The sequence below is a fragment of the Erpetoichthys calabaricus genome, chromosome 17 (genome assembly GCF_900747795.2).
Source record: "Erpetoichthys calabaricus chromosome 17, fErpCal1.3, whole genome shotgun sequence".
Classification (NCBI taxonomy): Eukaryota; Metazoa; Chordata; class Cladistia; order Polypteriformes; family Polypteridae; genus Erpetoichthys; species Erpetoichthys calabaricus.
The window spans coordinates 15,899,251-15,920,700 of record NC_041410.2 but is presented as its reverse complement, the minus strand read 5'-3'; the positions used below and the strand labels follow the sequence as shown (position 1 = coordinate 15,920,700).

General features: G+C 36.6%; 1 protein-coding gene across 2 annotated transcripts in view; it reads left to right on the top strand.

Moving 5' to 3' along the window:
* The window catches only part of atosa (atos homolog A), a 67,184-nt gene extending 46,234 nt beyond the window's left edge, over positions 1 to 20,950 (top strand). For both annotated transcript variants that reach the window (XM_028823850.2, XM_028823849.2), the window contains exons 2-12: positions 599 to 783; positions 1,126 to 1,328; positions 2,631 to 2,756; positions 3,745 to 5,293; positions 8,165 to 8,290; positions 10,037 to 10,125; positions 10,671 to 10,770; positions 14,751 to 14,909; positions 16,186 to 16,254; positions 16,700 to 16,899; positions 20,533 to 20,950. In XM_028823850.2, the coding sequence (XP_028679683.2) occupies positions 599 to 783; positions 1,126 to 1,328; positions 2,631 to 2,756; positions 3,745 to 5,293; positions 8,165 to 8,290; positions 10,037 to 10,125; positions 10,671 to 10,770; positions 14,751 to 14,909; positions 16,186 to 16,254; positions 16,700 to 16,899; positions 20,533 to 20,686 (2,960 nt within the window). In that variant the 3' untranslated portion in view covers positions 20,687 to 20,950. The remainder of the gene's footprint in view (positions 1 to 598; positions 784 to 1,125; positions 1,329 to 2,630; positions 2,757 to 3,744; positions 5,294 to 8,164; positions 8,291 to 10,036; positions 10,126 to 10,670; positions 10,771 to 14,750; positions 14,910 to 16,185; positions 16,255 to 16,699; positions 16,900 to 20,532) is intronic.
* Positions 20,951 to 21,450: the final 500 nt, after the last annotated feature.

The following is a 21,450-nucleotide window of genomic DNA, read 5'->3' as shown; positions in this document are numbered from 1 at the left end:
GCTTATAATTGTCATTTTGTTTTCCGGTTTCTTCCCTTACTTTATCAGTACATAATTGCATATTAGGTTTGTTTGTTTTATTTTTGATTTTTTTTTTTTTCTCCTCTGAAGGAATGTAACAAGTATGACAATTCTTTAAAGCTGTGTGTCATTTCAAAATGTCTTAGTAATTTTAAGATGTGGTTTGCTAATGACCTTACAAGGAGAAATAGCACTCAAGTAAAACTAAGAAAATAGTATTTAAATATTTTTGTTTTGCACTTTGAATTAAGTGAAGTTTCAGAAAAGAAGTTAACAGTGTTCTACATGAGATTAAAGGTATTTCCATCTAATTACTATGTGCTTGTTAGGGTTTTGCCCCAGTACAATTTTTGATTTGTTCACTGATCTAATATGTGCTTGTTAATTACTTGTGGCATAAAGGTTAAGGATTTGTACTTTGAACTTTAAACCCTGAGGTTGTGACTTCATATCCCACTACTGACCCTGTGTGACCTACTTGTGCTCCAGTTGGGGAAAAACAAAATAAATGTATCTCAAATTTTGTTTGTTGCTTTGGTTTCCACCACATAAGTTAATTATGTATTAAACATTTCAGATGCTGCAGAGGAATATTTTGAGTTTGATGCAGAGGAGTTCTTGGTTTTCCTGACGCTGCTCATCACAGAAGGTCGAACACCCGAGTTCTCTGTTAAAGGTCGAACAGAAGGACTTCACTGCCCTCCAGCACAGTCGGGACAGCCAGTTAATAACAAGCATGAATGCAGCGACAAGCTTCCACAGGTATCTTAACAAAGTAGATCCAAAATAAGGATGGATGACAATTTTATCTGTTTTTAAGTTGATCGGTTTCTGTTCCTCTTGCATGAAAAGGAATAATGAGACAGCAACAGAATGTGGGGTTTAGTAGGGAAGTAAATTATTGAATTTGAGAAATGGTGAGTTTGTACATTGCACAATCTTCTGTAAACCAAAAAAAAAAGGGATTCTAGAAAAAAGGATTCTAGATAGGGTTAATCGAATATAATACCAGTCTTAGTTCAAGTAGTGTTTTAATTATTCGTATTAAAATTTTCTGTATGTTTAATTTTAAATTTTTTTTTTTTTTTTGTGCTTCTATTAAAGTGCCGTCAAGCTAGAAGGACAAGATCTGAAGTGGTGCTGCTTTGGAGAAATAATATTCCAATCATGGTTGAGGTGATGGTACTACCAGATTGTTGCTACAGTGATGAATATCCATCCACAGACGGGAATGACCTGCATGATCCTGCCATCAAACAGGATGCTTTATTATTAGAAAGATGGACATTACAACCAGTTCCTAGGCAGTACGTTGGATATAATTTAAGTTAAATTGCTTTTTAAAAATATGTATACTTTTTCTTATTACTAAGATACCCCAGTCTGATCTTTATTGGCCTAGTGCTAAGAACCATCTGTATATTACCAATCGGAGAGTTGCAGTTAAAGTTAGCATTTGAAATTAAGTTATTAAATTTTAATCTGTAATAAATGAGAATGTATGCATAGAACGCGCAGTCATGGAGGATCAGAGGTTAGTGTCCTGGATTTAAATTGTTGGATTGTTTTACATGGAGTTTACACTTTCTATTGTATACTGGATTATATCTGCCTTGTGCCCAGTGTTGATGGGAGGTGTTTTATCCCCGATGATACTATCTAGGAAAACTTTAGGTTGTTCCCTGAAGTGTTGGTGAGATCATCAGGGGACACTTAATCCCAGCGGTTTTTTTTGTATGGATCACAATGCCCCAGTGCAGTGACAGGAACTCAGTGCTGTGAAAAAGTCACCATCCTTCAGATAAGACATAAAACAGAGGTCCTAAATTTCTGTGGTCATTAAAAATCCCTGAGCATCTTTCAAAAAGAGTAGGGTTTATCTTCGGTGTGTTGCTAATTTGATCACCATGGCTTCATCCATTCTGCCCCCTAATCGTCCCCTGTATCTATTTAGCAATCTCTCTCAACCCTTCACCACCTTATAGCTAATGTGTGGCTTCTGTTGCATCATCGATTGGGTGATGTACATTGGTGGTGGTTCAAGCAGTTTCCCCCCTGCCTATGTGCTTTTGAGTAGTGAGAATAGCGCAATGTAAATGTATTTTTAATTACAGCCAGAAGGGAAGTAAACCTAGGTTTGTTTAAAAAATGTCCACTGGCATTTCTAGTCCTATTGTGGCTCTGATTTAGTGTAATTTCTTTTCCTGTGTTGCTAAGGTTTAAGCTAGTAACTACTTCAAGAATCGTAGTCAAATTTCTTTGCATTGTAAGTGATGTCTAGGCTGTGACCAAGTGAATAATTAAGCATAGTCACAATTTGGGTGGGGGGAATAGTTCTGCATTTAATATATTTCTGTCTGACTGTGGAAGTATCCAGAATGTGTTTATATTTTGATGTGTTTTGTAACAAACTTTTGTTTAATAGTAACGGGTCCATTTTATACCTAAACCAAATTCTAAACGTTTTCCTCTGCCAACTTAATGCAGTTAATTATTGAGTTAACAGCCCAGTTGCTATGAAAGTCATAGAAGTATTTAAAATGTTCTAGTAAATGTATTTTTTATTAAGGTAATGTGCAATTGTTGTGTGTTTCTTTTATCTTGAGTAGAAGTGGAGATCGTTTCATTGAGGAAAAGACTCTGCTGCTGGCCGTTCGATCTTTTGTGTTTTTCTCTCAGCTGAGTGCATGGCTCAGTGCATCGCATGGAGTTGTTCCTAGGAATATACTTTACAGGTATGTAAAAATGGAGGATTAGTTTCACACAGTACACTCAAATACAAAGTATTTTATGTATAATTGAGCTATCTACTGCAGATTAAGCAGTGTTTTTCCTCCATTGAAAAACAAAACTGACAGTTCTACTTGTAATTCCAAATATGCTTTGGTTAACCATTATCAACCTAGTAAGGAACATTATCTAAAGCAGGGGTCACCAACTCCGGAGGACCACCGTGGCTGCAGGTTTTCATTCTAATCTTTTTTTTTTTTTTTTTTTTTTAATGAGTGCCCTGTTTGTGCTGCTAATTTAACTTCTTGTGAATTCATTTTAATTGAATTTTTATTTTTTTAAGATTTGTTCCTCTGAGTTTCTTCATCATTCCTCTGAATTGCTTCATTTCTTTCCTTAAATGGCACCCAAACAGAAATGAAATGTGAAGTTAGTGAGCCAACAGAAGACCAACGAAGTCCGGGCCTGAAACTCCAACCAGTTTCACTGCAGCCAGCTGCTTAGTGAGATGCCGATTTCTTGTCGTTAATTAAACTCGTTCTTTAATTCCGTGGCTTGTTGCTGCACTCATTGTGCAAAGCAGACGTTTCCGAAATTGATTTTTCTCTTTTCCCAGAGTACTGTTTAAAATTTTTTGGTGTCCTGAGATCTTCATTTTCAGATATTGTATGTTGGACACCAGTTGTTATGGCTCATTTTGTATCTCATTATTGTTTATTTTTCCTTAATTAGGAGCCAAACAATTAAAGGGGTCTTGAGTCTTTAAGAGCAAGTCAATTAAAATTAGTTCAAAAGAAGTTAATTAGCAGCAAAAACGGGTCACTAAGAAAAGGGCTAGAATGAAAGCCTGCAACCATGGTTGGTGACCCCTGATCTAAAGCATTTTAATGCTATAACTTTAATGTGTACTGTGAATATGAATAGCTATTAGAAAAATCTGTGTATGTCTTTTTACCCAAATTTACTGGATATTTTTTTTTTGTTTTAATATAGAGTAAGTGCTGCAGATGAAGAACTGTTGTGGAACTTTTCCCAGCACCCAAATGAACATGTATTTCCAGTACCTAATGTTTCTCATAGTGTTGCCTTGAAAGTGAGTGTCCAGTCCCTTCCTCGACAGCCAAATTACCCTGTTCTAAAATGTAGCATACACACCAGCATAACGCACTTTGGAAAGAAGACTGAAGAATATGAAGGAATGCCAACAGGACATACTAGCATCACAGATGAAAACCAGATAAATTCTCCAGGTTCTGCACAGCGTTTTACCAAACAATCATGGGCTCAATTTCCACAATCTATAGCAAATCCTAGGAAATGTCTGCCTGCTGAAGTCCTTTCTCCCAGTATAAAGTGGTTTCATCCTAAACTGTACAGCAGTTCTGAAAGCTTTAATTCCTCAAGTGTCAAAGACTGTTCAGTGGTGCAGAATATTGAGACACAAACTAGATCTTTCAAATCTCTGTCCTTGAATGATTCTTGCACATCTGTTAGTCCATGTTCTCGACTTCCTAGTGTGGAACCAAGCCCCCTTATAGGGTCCCTTCTTCAAGAGAGGCAAGAAGTAATAGCAAGGATTGCTCAACATTTAGACTACTGTGATCCATCCTCCCCACACATATCTGGAAATCTGTTCTGTAGCCATGACCAAAATTCGCTTGTTTCAAAAACACCATGGGGCTCTCTTGAAGATGATGTCCTACTAAAGAAATGCAAAGAATCTTCCCTTTCAAGCTATGTTACCCAACACAGTGTTTGCCAAGAACATGGTTCTGAAGGGAAGAGCAGGTCCTCTAGCCCTGAAACTCCTATCACCTCATGTAGCACAAATAAGCGGGATAGACAGACACAGTGCTCTCCCTTGGCCCGGAGACGGCTGTTGTTATCTAGCTCTCCAGAAAATAGTAGAATATTGCCGACTGCACAGGAAGTTTCTAGACCGACTCACACTTCATTTCCACAGCCCCACAATAAATGTTGCAGTTTGTTAAATTGCACATATGAAAAATGCAAAAATGGTAAATTGAAAGTGACATACCCGAATAGCACAGTATGTTCGAATGGTCAAAGTAAGGACCAAATACCTTGCTTAGATAATTGTCCTGTCTTAGTTAAAGAAACCAGCACTGATTCACAAATTTGCACAGATTTTAAAAGTAGTATAAGAAACCTCCCTGACAAAGTAGACTGCTTCTCAAATTTGCACAAAGAGTCCTGTACGAAACTTGAAGATGCAACCCATAAACATGTTTCACAATCCTCAGATAGCTTTTGCAATGCCAAAAAGCAACCAGAGAATATTATGAATAAAGACTGTATTCGAAGAACAGATTTATCTGAACAAAGCAAGTTGGAACTTTCGGAAACCAGTTTGCACGAAAAGATCAATCATTCAAAAGATCCAATTCCATTTTCACAAAAACCTTTACCAGATGAGAACAAGGATCCCCCAGAGTCTAGCACATTTCCTGGCACTTTATTCAGAGGAGCCTTTAAAGACAGGAAAGAGAAGGATGAAAGGATGCGAAATGTGAATGTGCTGGTAAGTGCCTTTTCATTTTCCTTTCTTATTTAAAAGTAACTTTCACTGCAGTAAATTTTCAACTTTGACATATAACATGTTAATTACATGTTACTAGTGTTGTGTGCTAGTTCATGTGTCCAACTTATTTTCTATTTTCACTGGCAGTAGAATGTTCAAATTTACATCCTTAGTAATTTCAGGTTTTATGAAAATAGTCCACTGGCACAAATTAGTTACATAATTTAAAAAAGAGCAATATGTGCCATCTTAATTTTTCACATCAAAACCGCTCCTTAAATTTTGTGTATTAGAAAAGTATTAATCCTGCTTATTCTAGAACTTGAAATTATTGCAACTTCAAGTGTTACATCTTTTGTCATTTTGTAAATCTGAGAATTTGAGGAGGAGCATTAATTCTAAAAGGTGAAAATTAAGTGTACTACAAAAAGTTTTAATCCAGAACAAGCGAAAAAAAGTGGTCAAATGTTAAAGCTTTCATTTTGCTTACCTTTTAATGAGGTAACATTGTGTAAAAGTCTTTAGCTGTTAGACTGGAATGTACTTTAGTGCTATGAATAAAGTTCTGCTGTTTATTTTCTATTTAAACTTGTTTATGAAGGAGCTGATCTTTACATTTTTGACACTTTGTAATGTTTTATGTTGCTGATTTTGTTGAGTCAAACACACCATTTAATGTTTTTTTTTATATAAATTGAAAATCACATTGAGTATTTTATTTACATTAAATGATTAACTAAGCATCTCCTTTTACTACACAAACCCAAGTCTAATAAAGACCTGATCAAGATGAGCCTTTTCTGGTTTAGTTCCAACCTCGCTCTTAATGATACGGAGTTCTGGTTCCAGCTTCCTGCAGTGCTTCAAATACTGGGATAAGGAACTGGGGTCCTTTAAGATTTCATGGGCCAAATTTGTACTAGTTATTTGTTCTAGTTATTTTTAAAATGTAATGATAGTCTACTATTTTGTTGTTTTCTTCCAGGAGAGTTCCATTCCATTTCCAATGTTATTTTTGGCCAAACACCACAAAGCCAAAACACAAAACAAAAATAGTTCCTTTGTAGTTCCTGAGCTCTGGCATCAAAAACACCAGATAGTGAGATTATAAATAACCTTACTGTAGTCAGCCAAACTGTGTGTGTGTGTGTGTATATGTAAAAAAAAAAAAAAAATCTTATACCTCCAAAAATAGCAATCTAATGAAGGATCAGTTTTTATAGTCCATAGCCACCTTGCCGAATGTAGGAGTCTTGAGAAGTCAGGGCAACGTGCAGATTCTGCTTGAGATGTTCATTTATGAGAGGGTTAGGCTAGCTGCTCTTGATCAGGTTGTTGGTGGGAAAGCCAGAGTCACATGGGTAGATTGATACAAGCATTGTCAACAAAAGAGCAAATCTTCAGTTTTCTTTAAATGGTGAATGGTGAACACAGTGGATCTTTGTTAAACAGATAGTCCTGAAAGCTTCAAAACTTTTCAGCTAGTTTTCTTCAAATTTGTCACATTCCTTAGACTACACTTATGCTGGCTTCCATGTCACAAAGTGTTGGAAAAGAGCTTTCAGCTCATTAAATCAGTCTAAAAACTTAATGCTCATGCTCAAAGAGAGCATTTTTTACTAGCTGCAAATGTAATGTGGTAATGCATTTGTGACACAAGATGGCACTATTTTACAGCTTTGTTTCCTAATGCCCACATCACCGGTGGTTTTTAAATGATCTGGCCATGATTTTAAACAAGAATTCTACATTTTCCTGTAATTAAAGTGTTATGAATAACAGGATGGTTACATTTTAGTCACACTGCTATAATGTATTTTAAGAATGGGTAGGTGTGAAATTATTTAGTCTGAATCCACAGGCAGGCTGTCAATGTTTGTAGCTTATTATTTTAAAGCACCTTTTTTTTTTCTTGCTTGCTGCTGAAGAACTGAAAAATGCTGGGAGTAGGATTAGTTTGATAATGTCCCTGAACTACAAGAAAACATAATTGGCAGTAGGAGCTCAGGCTGCCCAGATAGATTTTTAAGAAGAAACATAAGTGCATAAGACTCATTTAAATGTTTACTTATCATTTTAACATAAATTTTAAATGTGTACTGCTTTGTGTTATGAAAGTGAAAGAAGCAAAACAAATTTTTGAGGTAACCTTACCATTAATGTTGAACTCGTATAGCATTAGAGATAGGGTTAGAAGTGCAGACATTCAGGAGAGCTTTGGAGTAGAGCCACTGACTGACCCTGTACATCGAGAGGAACCAATTGAGGTGGCACCTGATATAGATGTCTCATGAGTGCCTTTCTCTGGAGGTTTTACAGGCATGACCAGCTACGAGGGGACCCCAGGGAAGACCCAGGGCTTTCTGGGAGGATTACATCTGCCAGATGGCCTGGGAACACCTTGGAATCCCACAGTATGAGTTTGCAAGTGTGGTTATCTGATGACTGCCATTCCCTCCTTGTCTTGTATCAGAAGTTGTTTAACTATACAACTTGCAGCCACTGCTATATTGTTGGTTCATGGACTAATTACCCATTGCACAACCTATATACCTGTACATGATGTGCCTGTTGCTCTCTAGAAACTGTACAATTACAATTACTGAATACTTTCTTTGAGTCAGTTCTTAGGGAACCTTTTCATGCTTAGTCTGTGATATTTCTGAGGCTCTGTGTTATATTTTGGTCTTAGACTGGACACCTACTCTTTGATTTATTTCCTGTTAGCATTAAGTGCCACATTGGGAATTTCTTTTATCATGGACTCAAGTTCATGAAATTGTTTTTAACTGTATTTGAATGTTTGTTCTAAAATTTGTTTAATATGTTTGTCCATTTTTATAAGTATTAAAAATAAAATTATTTCCACAGACAATCAATGGAGAGTCTTCCCTTAAACCTTGTAACCTTTGGAAAAGTCAAAAATGTCGTTCTCTAGATGGGACTGCTGCAAAAGCATTTCATCCATGCACTGGATTGCCTCTTCTCTCAAGCCCTGTAAGTCATTTTACATTCTCTTTACTTCAGGTTATCTTATTGGGCGGTGGGGTGGGGGGAGAGATGGAGAAACATTTGTTGTAGATTTTAAAATTGAAATAAACAACTTCTTTTGTTTTATATAAAAGTGTGCAACATTTCAAATCAGATTGTGTAAGCTTTTTTTTTTTTCCTCCACACAATTAGGTTAAGTGTGTATTCCTTTTAGAGTAACACGCCTACATGTTGCACAGATATAATAATTATATTTGCTTAAGCAGGGTGGCGAATTTTACAAGTTTTTCTAAAATATACAGTTTATTGATTAACATAACTGACACAACTGAAAAATTACGGATCACATTTATTTGGGAATTTTTTTATTTTAAAAAGTCTTACTGTTCAAGGTCTCCAAGCCAGATGCAAGTTTCATAATAAAAAGTGGACGTCTAAGATAGCATACTGAAATCATTTCACTAGCCGTTACGTGTCTGTTGTAGCTCAAAGTAATCCATTGTACTGAAGTAATCAAAATTGGAAACTGCTGCTGATTAGACTACATCCAGCTGTCACTTTAAACTTTGCTTATTCACAAGTGTATTTTTTATTTTTTTATTTTTTTTTTGGAATTTACAGTAAGACCAGTTGTGACTCTTAATGAATCACAGAAGTCAACTACTGTAGTTAATCATATTAGCAATTTATAGGGCAGTAGCATCCGTCATGGGTGATCCTTATTCTGACAAAGCTTCATCCTTCCTACGATCTCTGATATCTGGGAAAAGCTAACTCCACCCTTCAGACTGAGATAAAATTCCTCATGCTTTCTCCCTTGTACCTGCAGTAGCATCTGTTTTAGTGCCTCCAGCTTGTGGTTTTTTTTTTTTTTGTTTGAGATTGTAGGGACTGAGAAAAGGATGTCTTGAAATGGACACATTGACTTCAGCATAACATTCAACAATGTCTTCATAAGGCATTTGCTGAGAAGATGTCCATACTAAAAAAAAAGGTGTATTTTGCTGCAAAGTGTTTGGCCTCAGCAAGACTCTGCAAACATTATGTGCTGATATGTGACAAAGTAGAACCAAAATACTAAGCGACGATGTTTTAAGTAAAACCTTGCGATCTTGCCAGGTCACACTGCTTCCATCATGAAATATTATGAATGAGTAGCATGGGAGCCATTTTCACCATCAAGGTTTGGCACTGTTACTGGTATTGACATAAACTTCAGTGAGGTTTGAAACCTGAAGGACAGCAGTGTCTTACATTTAAGAAAATGGATGTTGCTGGGTAGCCTGGCCAGAGTTCTGACCTTTAAATCTCTACAGTGTGGTCTTTGAAATTGTAGTACATCTGCTTTTTGTACTAAGTTGTCACTGGTACAGTAAAAGAAAAGGCACATAGAGACTTGTAGCTACAAGAGTCATTGTTTTTTGGACAAGTGTTCTAAAAAAGTACTAACATAAAATAAAAATGTAAGCATTCAAGTATTTTCTATTTGACCTTAATTTTGGAGGTTAACTGATTTAACTATTGAATCATTTTTGCTGTACATGCATTTTTTTTTTTTTTTTTTTTGATAAAGGGTTGGTGCTGTAATTGTGTGCATTTTCTTAGAATACTATATACATTCTGGCTAATGTCTGTTTTAAAGTGGGTTTAATGGTATTCTGTAAACTCAGCATACCTATGGAACATTTACTTTGAGTGCTATGGTGTGGGATGGAGACCATTTTGGGTTTTAATTTTGTTTTGTTTTTTTAGGTTCCACAAAGAAGAACAAGGAGTGGTTGTTTTGATTTAGATACTACACTCTCTTCTTATAAAAGCTTACCGTGGTCTGCTACAAAGAGGTACCTTTTTGGTTTGTCGTTTGTTATTGCTGGATATGTGTGTGGCTTTATTTTGTTTTCTTTATTTCCATCATCTCATTTTTCATTACCATATATTCCTGCTGAGATTCATGTTATACAAGGTAGCTTATCTTCTGCTTACCATCACCAGTGGATGGAAATCTCTTATAGCAAGCATTAACGCCAAACTTTACATAACATTGATTCTCCATTGGAGATCATCAGTAGAAGAGGAAAAAATGTCCACAAACTTCATATATATTTACTGTTACAATCTGATGTTTGTTTTTGTTTAGCTACTCTTTCTATTTTCACATGTTGACTACGTTAATGCTCTTGTTCATAAAATGTATTCTTTATTTTAAAGTACATAGATATTTGGGATTTACCTGGGTTTTCTGCATTTATTTACTGTAAATATTAAGCAACTACAACTTTATATTTTTAAAATATGCTAAGATTCCACTGGAGTTTTAGTATATTGATTTTAGACACGTGCGTACTACACTAATGTTATGGCTTGTTGATTTCTTTCCTTTTGACAGAGTGTTTCTAAAACTACATAGCCGAGAACAACAAGGTCAACAGCTGCTAAGTACAAGTGCCCCACCAACAACAAGTCTTAGCCTTCTAGGAAACTTTGAGGTATAGTCTTGTTTTGGTTTTATAAATTTTTTGGTTTCTTGAATGTGTATTTATCCCAATTTTTTTTTTTTTTTTTTTTTTTTTTTTTAAAGATACCATGTTCTTAAATATTCTGTTTGCTCATCTTTTGGTCCTTCCTGACTCTTGAGAATTTTCTTATAACCACTAAGTTAGAAAATTACGCCCACGTTTATTAGCATATCTCTGCTTGTAGACCAAGCGTTTGCTCATCCCTTTCTTCAGCACATAATTTCTTTTGCTTTGGTGGTGTTTTAAAAAGTGAAGATTAGTGTAGTGTAGTTGATTGAAAGGGCAGTTTGACAAATGGATATTGACAAAAGCATGTAGTGACAATTGCACAAAGGAATAAAATTTGTGTAGTAAAAAATTCATGCAGCTAGTAAACAGTTTAATTTTAGATGTGGCAAAACAAATCAAATAACTCAAGGAGAAGTTCTGCTTACAAACAGAAACCACAAAACCATGCAAATAAAAGGTTAACTGCACTGTACAATTAATTGTACCAAATTGTGTAATCCTTTGCAAGAAGTCTAAAAGTGGGACCCACCCAGTTATAGATATTGTTATAGAAGACTGCTATGATGATAGTAGATATATTCTCTGCCAAGCCTGTCTTCTGTTTATCAGCAGCTTTGAACATGGTTAAATCATCAAACCCACTTCATTTAATGCACAATCATGAGTGGGTTCTAAGCCAGCATTGGCTTGCCATTCCGATTGACCTACACATCCTGATGAGTACCTGAACTGGTGTGGACTCGCACCATGAAACCTCTCGGTTCAGAGATTTGCACTGTGGTGAACTGCTGCGAAAGGGTTGGGCTCACTTACTGTATATACACAGTCCACATACAACTCCATACACAAATATTCCCTGTAAGACACCAATACCAAACATTTAAAATTACATTTCCATTTCGCATGCATAAAATTTTGTTTTGTGTTTAAGCGCTCATCACGGTGGCGCAGTGGGTAGTGCTGCTGCCTCGCAGTTAGGAGACCTGGGGACCTGGGTTCGCTTCCCGGGTCCTCCCTGCGTGGAGTTTGCATGTTCTCCCCGTGTCTGCGTGGGTTTCCTCCGGGCGCTCCGGTTTCCTCCCACAGTCCAAAGACATGCAGGTTAGGTGGATTGGCGATTCTAAAATTGGCCCTAGTGTGTGCTTGGTGTGTGGGGTGTGTGTGTGTGTGTGTGTCCTGCGGTGGGTTGGCACCCTGCCCGGGATTGGTTCCTACCTTGTGCCCTGTGTTGGCTGGGATTGGCTCCAGAAGACCCCTGTGAACCTGTGTTCGGATTCAGAGGGTTGGAAAATGGATGGATGGATGGTTTTCCACAAATTGAGTACTGGTAAAGCTCTAGTTGACTGTAAAACTACATCAACCAGCTTGTCCTGGATCAGAAGAATTTTTTCCAACCTAAAAGCTTAGCACTGTTGTGTGTATTAGGCATTTTGTGCATATAACCAGACCAGATTTCTTTTTTCAGTATATATGCTATACAGTACTATGCAAAAGTTTTGCACCACCCAGTATAATTTTTGTTTTTAAAGCTAGCTTTCAGTAGTATTTGTGTATTAGAATGTAGTAGCAGCATATATAGCAGTAAAAAAGACACTCTCGTTTCAGATTTTTAAAAACAAGTCACAGCATCATGTGCAAAACTAAAGTGATTTACTTGGGTACACTGCACGTTTTTCAAGTAGCCCTGAGCTTATTGAGTTACTTTCTTCCAGGTTTATTGCAAGATTTTCTATCACTCTTCTTTTGACTTTGGCAGTTTTTTCCCCAATCATATTTTCTGAAGTCCTCCAATATACCATGGCAGAGCTGCCACTATGCTGCACAGAAGGCAGTAGTCAGGTATTTGTATACTTCACACCAAGCCACCTTCTAACATACTGGCAGCTTTGTGAACCAACATTTCCTATTGAATTTCTTTTTATAGCTGCATCTTTTCCTACAAGATCATCTCTTATAAGACTTCTTCATGCAGTTGAAACCTGTACTTTGGGTAGATACTGAACAAGCTCATTTCCCCCAAGATGGCAGCCTTTTTAAAGCTGTCTGCATCTGATACATTGTGGGTCTTCCACCCTGCTTTCTTTCTTCAACTTGGCCATCTTCGTTTCATTTCTTTGCCCTTTTGAGCACCTCTTTTTAATCTTGTTTGATGTGCTATTGGTCACTGACTATACCCTTACCCCCAACTCTAAATTATATGTGCATCTAGCAGTGTGTGTCAGCTTAGCCATTTCCACATTTCCCTTCAAGTTACTCCAGCATTTGTGGTAACCATCCACTACATTCGGCCAAATCAGGTGGGCTAGTGGTATAAAATCACTTATTTTGTTAGTTTGAATCCGTTTTGTTGGTTGAAATTTAACAAATCCGTGGAATGGCTGACGTGTCTTATAGGGTTGGGAACCAAACCTGCGACTGTCTTGCCATATCTTTTTTGAAAACCCGAGATATTGTTAATTTTTTTCAATGTGTGAATGTTGTTTTCATATGAAAATAGAAAAAAAGAAACAAGGTCTAGATGAGCTTTACGAATGTGTGTGTTTGTGTGTGTTTTTGTTTTTTTCTTTCTTTCTTTGGATGGCCTAAGACTGGCTAATCAAATGGCGGCCTGAGGGCCACATGCAACCTAGAGGCAACCTCTGAGTGGGCCAGCCCATGGTCCAGCTAGACTTTCTTAGGGGAAAAACGCATTTCACGAGCCTCCAGAAATTCCTACCGACCATGAATGCAACACTACACATAGCCTAGCAACATTCACACCACAATGCAATACATTGTGTGTCTAGAAGTGGTGGTAGTAGTCCATGATACTTGACAACCTGTCAAATAAGACGTACAGGAGCCACTCCTCCAGAGGACTCTTCAAATTGCTGACTGGCTTTTTATTTGGTGCGGCGTATGTCCTCGCAGGTGGCGCAGTGGTAGTGCCGCTGCTGCTTTGCAGTAAGGAGACTGTGGAAGATTGTGGGTTCGCTTCCTTGTTCCTCCCTGTGTGGATAGTGCTTTGAGTACTGAGAAAAGCACTATATAAATGTAATGTATTATTATTATTTATAAATGATGCCATGCCATTCCTTGTCCGAGTCATGGGAACGCCTCTTAACCTTTTTTTTTTTTTTTTTTTTTTTTTTGTCTTCCGTTTGACTGCCTCTGCCTGCTTTACTATTTGCTCCCCTCACCCTGATCCTGTCTCTCAGTTCTCCCTAGGAGTTGCCCTGAGCCCTCACAAAGTGCCTTCCCCCAAGACTCCACCCTCCACAGCCCTTGCAGTAGTGAGACCTGTCACAATATAAACATATAATGTAGAATGTAACAAAGCCAAGCCTAATTAATCACGTGTGGTGATTTAAAACAACCCTGTGTTCCCTCAGTGAGCAGTAAATGTTGTACTTGTGTGTTAGTTACTGTTATCACTTGTTTTGGTTTCTGTTAAATGCACTTAGATGTGTCTGGGTCATGTAGACCAAAATATTGATTTTTTTTTTTTTTTTTTTTTTTTCTTCAAAAGGGAAGCAAATGTTATTGCTAAATACTGTGCAGTTATTTTGATTTTATCACATTGAGATGTTCCTGGTTCAGAGATGTGAGCAAATTTTTATTTCAAAAGTGGGGGGAAAAAGTATTGCTACTACCTCAGATTCTGTTCCGTGTTAGCTTTTTTAATGCACTTTATTTGCCTGTGTCAGATGTGACCAAATAATGAATAAACATTACTTGTTTTTCAATAGATTCATGTTAGTTTAAAATTTGTCATACCTGCTGCTGAACATGTCTGTCCCTGTTAAATTTCTTGCTTTGAAAATCTGGCCCAACTGAATTTGTAATTGAATAGCCCTGGAGTAAGACCTTTTTATAAAATAAGTGACTCAGTGGTCATTAATTTTCTTATTACACAAGATAAACTTGCACTTGAATAATAGTTTTTCTTTTTTTATAAACAGGAATCGGTACTGAACTTTCGTTTGGAACCTTTGGGTGTTGTGGATGGTTTCACAGCAGAAGTGGGTGCTAGCGGAATATTTTGTCCCAGTCACATGACCCTCCCCGTAGAAGTTTCATTTTATAGTGTTTCAGATGATAATGCCCCCTCTCCCTACATGGTAAGAGCCTACTTTCCTTTTTCTCCATGTAATAATAGCTATATTGTACCATTTAGAGCATAGTTCTGCAAGCTGCAGAATAGGTTTGTATTGTATTGGGATCATTTTATACATTTTAGTTGGCCAATAAAAGGGGTCATTTTGCTTGACTTCTCACTATGTTCATAATGGCTAACACCCTAGTATTATAGTTAACACAAACGGTGATTTGAGCTTTCAAAGGGGGGTGGAGGGTGTGGGGAACAAAGAATATAGAACTGATACAAAAGAATCAAGTTTGATCAGTTTAGTTTCTGCTGATTTTATTTTTGTCTTTGAATTCTTGTCACAGAAAAAAAAAATCCACTGCATCAGTAACCAACAGAACTGAAATGACCACATAGGGCATGGAGACATCTTTGAACCTAATGGCTCTTGGTTCTCGGATACTAAATGCAAGCTGTCAACATATTTTTCCTGTGTGAATTATGTTACAAGAAATGTAAATGTTTCAAACAATCTGGTGGCCCAATAGGTGATCTTTTACATAGGTTGGCTGGTCAGCAGTAGGTGATACTGGCTGCTATTAAAAAACAGTTTGCAGAATTTTTGTTTAAGTCTTGTTTTTAATAATTTTTTCCCAGTCACGTATTTTTGGATGGGATGTACATGGAGGACACCTTGACCTTATAGAAAAATAGACTGAGTACTAAATGAGACCAAAAGAATTCCACGAACAAACTGTCAATCTGAATTCTTAACTTTACATTTCCAGTTGCCTACCTACCTTAAATGTCAAGAGGACAACATAAAATGGAACTCAATCTGTGTTTGTATTAAAGTGATCTCCTAAGTGCCATTTGCGAAAGTGTACTGTTATCGTTAGTACCTATGCTTTGCTATGAGACTGCCTGTTATGTAGGGGCTACATAAGAATTAATCCTCATCTTGAGCTACCTTGTACATTGATTGCTGAACGTCTGCTTGCGTATCAATTTTTCATTTGTGCATCTCTTTAAATTCTTTTTTTACAATCAGTACATGATTGGCAGCACAAAAAAATTTCCTTAACTGTTACTCTTTGTGGAGTTAAATGAGCAACTACCTCTGAACAGAGATCCATTTTCCAAACCTGTAATTTTCAATTGGACTCTAGAGTCAGTCCCTATTTGTGATTTACAAAAAAATGTTAATTTTTTATGTACTTAACAATCCATTTAAAGTGCTTAAAATTTTAGGGCTGTCTTCATTTTACTTTTGAGAACTGCAATTAATCCTATTTACCTTTTGGTTTAAGGGTATAATCAACTTGGAACCCTTAGGAAAAAAGGGTTATAGAGTACCTCCATCAGGAACAATTCAAGTGGTGAGTTTAAATGTGAAGCATGTAAAATTCTTCAACTGTTTTTTTTTTTTTTTTTTTTTAAGAAAATTAAAATGTAATGGTTTTAAGATAGAACATTTATGTACATTTGAGATGCATTTTTGTCGTGTGTGTGTGTGTATAAAAATAACTTTTTTAGTTTCACTTCACAATCTGCTAATCTGTTTTTGATCTGTGCAGTAACCTTGGTTGGCCCAAAATTAGATATGCAGTAACAATTTAATGAGACTTTGTAATATGTGCAGTTACGGAAGAGTTGGTTTAGCAGGTAGTCAAACAGAAAATCATGTATTTTAGAGCTAACTTGCCACATTTCAGTTTTGAGTCTTCCAATTCCTGTTTTATTTTTTTAAAATGTACCATTTTAGAAGAATAGACTTTTGAACATTAAATTCTGCATTTTTTTTTTTTTTTTTTTTTTTGTTAGACCTTATTTAATCCAAACAAGACAGTGGTGAAAATGTTTGTTGTGATTTATAATCTAAGAGAGATGCCAGCCAATCATCAAACATTCCTCAGACAAAGGACATTTTCTGTTCCTGTGAAACATGATGTCAGTAGAAATGGCAATAAAAAAACCCTCCTTCAGACTGAGGAAAGACTTCTGCGCTACCTCGTACACCTGAGGTATGAACCGCCTTTTTATATTACCATTGTCCATGGGCAAGGGAGGTATGAAACAAGTGGATACTCGAGTCTTCTAGAGTTGCCAATCATGGCTGTTGTATTTTGCTTCATTTTGGTAGAACTGCACAATTTGGTGTATCTAGGTTAACACCACATAATTTAGCTGCCCAGTCTTTGGATTTTTTATGTTGCTATTAGTATAGATTCTAAAGCAATAATATATTTTACCTTGATTAACTCCACATATGATGGGTGTTACAGTGGAGCAGTGATTAGTCCTGCTGCCTTGCAGTAAGGAGACCAGGGTTTAAGTCCTTGTGTGGAGTTTGCTTGTTCTCCCATGTATGTGTGAGTTTCCTCCCCCTGTCCAAGGACGTTCTGGTTAGATGAATTGGCAAAGTAAAATTGACGCGATTTTATGGTTTGGGGCTTGGGTGGGGTTGAGGGGACTTTGGGTGAGTATGTTTGCCCTGTGATGGGCTAGCACCCTGTTCAGGGCTTGTTCCTTCCTTGCACCCTATGCTAGCCTCGATAGGCGCCAGCCCCACTCCCATGACCCTGGACTGGATTATGTGAGTTGGAAAATGTGACATGACAAACCCATATGTGAAGTAGTCATAGTGATTCAGTCTTTCTGTGACATCTGTTAAAACTAAAGGTCAAATAACAATCTATGTAAGGAATTAGAAGAGACTGAAATTTAAAGAATGGTCAGTTGGGTTAACCCAACCCCCCAAAAAGATTCTTTTTTTCACAGAATATTGTCAGATTCTGAATCAGTTTGCGAATTCTAAAGCAGTATGTTGCCCACAAATTTTGTTTTATTCTTAGAAATGTTACAGCAATTTTCAGTACATTCTGTTTCTTGCCTGCTTAGTCCACTTCATAGTCAAGGAGTGTTAAAGCCAATCCAGGCAGAATCTGGTAGGGACATCTGCAAAATATGTGCATTGGGATGAAGCAAATCTATTTTTAATGTAAATTTTAATAAATATTACACACATCCTGACATTTTATTTTTACAAGATAGATGTGTTATCTTTGCTAAATTCACACTTGGCTGAAGTTAGCTTTTTTTTTTTTTTTTTGGTTTGCCCTCAGCAGGCCAGTTCCCTCAGGCTGTGTTTGCAGGTTTGAATGTGCTGCATTTTCCTTGCTTATGCATATGAATCCTCAACTGCACAGGTGTCAAATCCTTTCACTATTTGGCTCAAGTGACAATGAGTGCACATGCCTCCAGACAAATTTAGTGGTATATTCTACATTGTTGTTAAATGATCTAATTGAATAAAGTTTGTCCCAGGCCATCATTCAGATTTCGGTACATTTTTCATTGACCAGCTGCATGGAGAATAAAGGGCTACTAAAAACTAACACACACCCAAAATAAGTCGGTGTGCTTCATGGATCTGCAGTGCTCCTTACAAAGCAGGAAACATTAGTACTTCATACTAGAGCATACCTCATAAAAAGTAATGGAAAACCTTTCAGGAGAACGGGGGGAAGATGAATAATGTTTATAGCTGATTGTAGCTCAAGTGAAAATGAACAGAAATGCACTGCTACTCCACAGATCCATGAATTATCTGTGCTGCCATTTCCAGGAGAGCAGGGATTGGCTGAGCAAGAGGCTAGCAGTGTGTGCAAGTACACAGCATTGATCAGACTGTGATAAATTTAATTCTACACCCAAGAAATCCTCCTCCAATGTTTAAAATGAATAAATAAATAAACTATATGTAAAGTGAAGTAAGAAAATCTCCTCAAAGCCTCAAGCTTTGAGATTTTTTGGGGGGTAACATTTCATTTTAGGTATTGCAAAAAATAGGTCTATTATTCATTTAGTCCTATGTAATTAGACCTTTAGAAAAGGCCTCTGTTGGTGTCAGTGACACTTAGAAAGCATCAGTAAAGTGGTTTTTCATCTGTGTAATGTAGACTAGAAAAATAATTTCACTTTAGACCGGTCAGAAGTGGCTTAATTGAGACGTGTTTCTCTTGAGCTTGCATGTTTCTGCATGGGATCTGTTGAACCTTCATGTTCGCAGATCATTTTTCCAGTGTTTCAAAGGCTCCTAATATCTCACACTGCCACTGTAACATGTTTACTGATGCTTAATAAGCATAATCAAGACCAAAAGACGCCTTTATTAGGGTCTTATGCAAGGCTTAATGAGTAATTGATGCATTTTTGCAGTATCTAAAGTGTTTTATTAAAACAGATGTTCAAATTATTAACAAGGTAGTGTGTCACATTCAGCCTGTTATTGTATATAATGGAGGTATCCTGCCAGGTTCTGATAAATTTGTATATTAATTAAATTTTCATGTCACACGGTCCAGAAGCTCTGTCTACATCCATATTTCCACATGTGCACTTCGGCTAACCCCTGCCAATCCATTAATATGCATTGTAAAGGAGAAACACTCCTCAGCCTCTCGAACATTAATAAAAAAAAAAATGTATCTGTGCATTACTTTAATAAACATCTAACAGCCACCTTTAACTTAAGGCACGTACTCAAATCAATTAAATTGATGTGACTTGTACAGTAGCCTTGTCAGCCATGTGCCTTACCATGCATTAATGATATGGTACATTTAGAAATTAAATATACCATGGAAATTAACAATGTGGTCATGCAAATAGATGGAGTACAAAAAATTTTCTACCTTTTCAGTTCTGCTCTGACATGTCTCCTTCACAAATATGCAGTAAAGTGAGGTTTAGGGGATATTAGTGAAAACGAACTAAATGAAAGCCTGTTTCTGTGGAAGGGATGCCCCCCTCTCCCTAAAAAATTAAATACAAACCATCTGGAAAATTCCTGAAACGTGGCCTTTAGTAGTGATCAACTTAATGTTTTCATTAGTTTGCATCTGGGACAATACACTATTTAAACCACTTAAATCTGAGTAGCCATCTAAATCCCAACAATGCGGTCGGCTCCATTACCACTCTCAACTTATTATATAATACATGAAGTTGTCTGGGCCCCTTTTTAATGGCCATTTGTGTGTTCTGACAAGATCTGAGACAATAGTAAATGCAGATTGCTTGTCATAATTTGTGTTTAGATAATAAACTGCACTTTTTAAGCTGGCAGAAACAAACTCTGGCCTTTTCTCTTTTAAAAAAGATCCAGACCACCAAAACCAAAAAATCTGGTACCTGGACACTCTGGAGACTTGCATTATTTAACTCATACACTTGGCACAATAACAGCCACTTTATAAACCAATTGCTGATTGAGTTTGAAGAGAGCTGGCTAACTTCAATTTTTAGCCAGTTAATTGGTCATTCACTAGCAGAAATGGTTACATTTTGATTGAAAAGTCCACAAATTAACATTCAGTCCTGTAGGTTTAGATGTTAATTTATTGACACACAATCATTTTAAAATGTAGAGTTTACTTCACAAAGGTGATCAAATGCAGTATATCCAGCAGATGTTTCAATAACTTCATATACTTGTGCTTGCATATGATAAACGTAATATAGTATTGTGAAAGTGCCTTTTATGAAATACGGAATGGTGGATGCTGTATGTTTTTCACTTTTCTGGCATTTCATGTAGGGTAAATGTTTCAAACTAAGGCATCTTAATAATCCTAAACTGTTGTATTTTACAGGTTCCAGAGCACTAAATCTGGAAAAATCTACCTCCATACAGACATAAGGCTCCTGTTTTCTCGCAAATCTATGGAAGTTGACAGTGGTGCTGCATACGAACTCAAATCATACACTGAAACCCCAGCTAATCCTCCATTTTCTCCAAGATGCTGATCTATAAAGGAGAATGCGCCTTCTTGTTTAGTTTTCCCCTTATTTTAACAAAAGGAAAATTTGTTAACCCAATTTATCACAATTGACAAATGTTTGTTGTTTTAGAATAGTGAAAAAACAAGGAATATTTGTATAGTTGTGATGAGAAGAACACTGTGCATTTCCAAAATGAGTGGGAAAATTAGTAATTTTTTTTTGTACTGTTACAGAGTCATTTGATTGGAATTGTTGCAATAGACTATTAAAGAATGAAAAAAACCCCTATTTAGTGTTTACATGGTTTTGTCACTTATTTAATATTTTCAGATGCTACATATGGTGGTTGTCTTAGCATTATAATGTAGTATAAAAGATGTATGTAAACTCATACTATGTATTTTTGACATTACTTACCAAATCTAAGATATATATACTTTTAAAATGCACTTTGCGTTTTCCTGTTTAACATACTGTTTATTTCTGTTTTACTTTCTTGGGAGTTTAGTCTAAGTCTGCACATGTTCTTGAGCAGTACTCCTTGTGAAAAGGTTTGCAAATGCAGGACAAAGACTGGAAGAGGACATATCTGGGCCTTGCCCTGCCTTTTGTTACTCTTAGAACATCTTATCCTGGTGTAGATAGAGTGCTTACAAAAAGTTTTCACCCCCTTAGAGTTGTCATTATATTATTATTATTATATAACAGTGAGCTACAGTGGATTTAATTTTGCCTTTTTTTTTTTTTTTGGTCAGTGGATTATCAGAAAAATTCTTGAATGCCAAAGT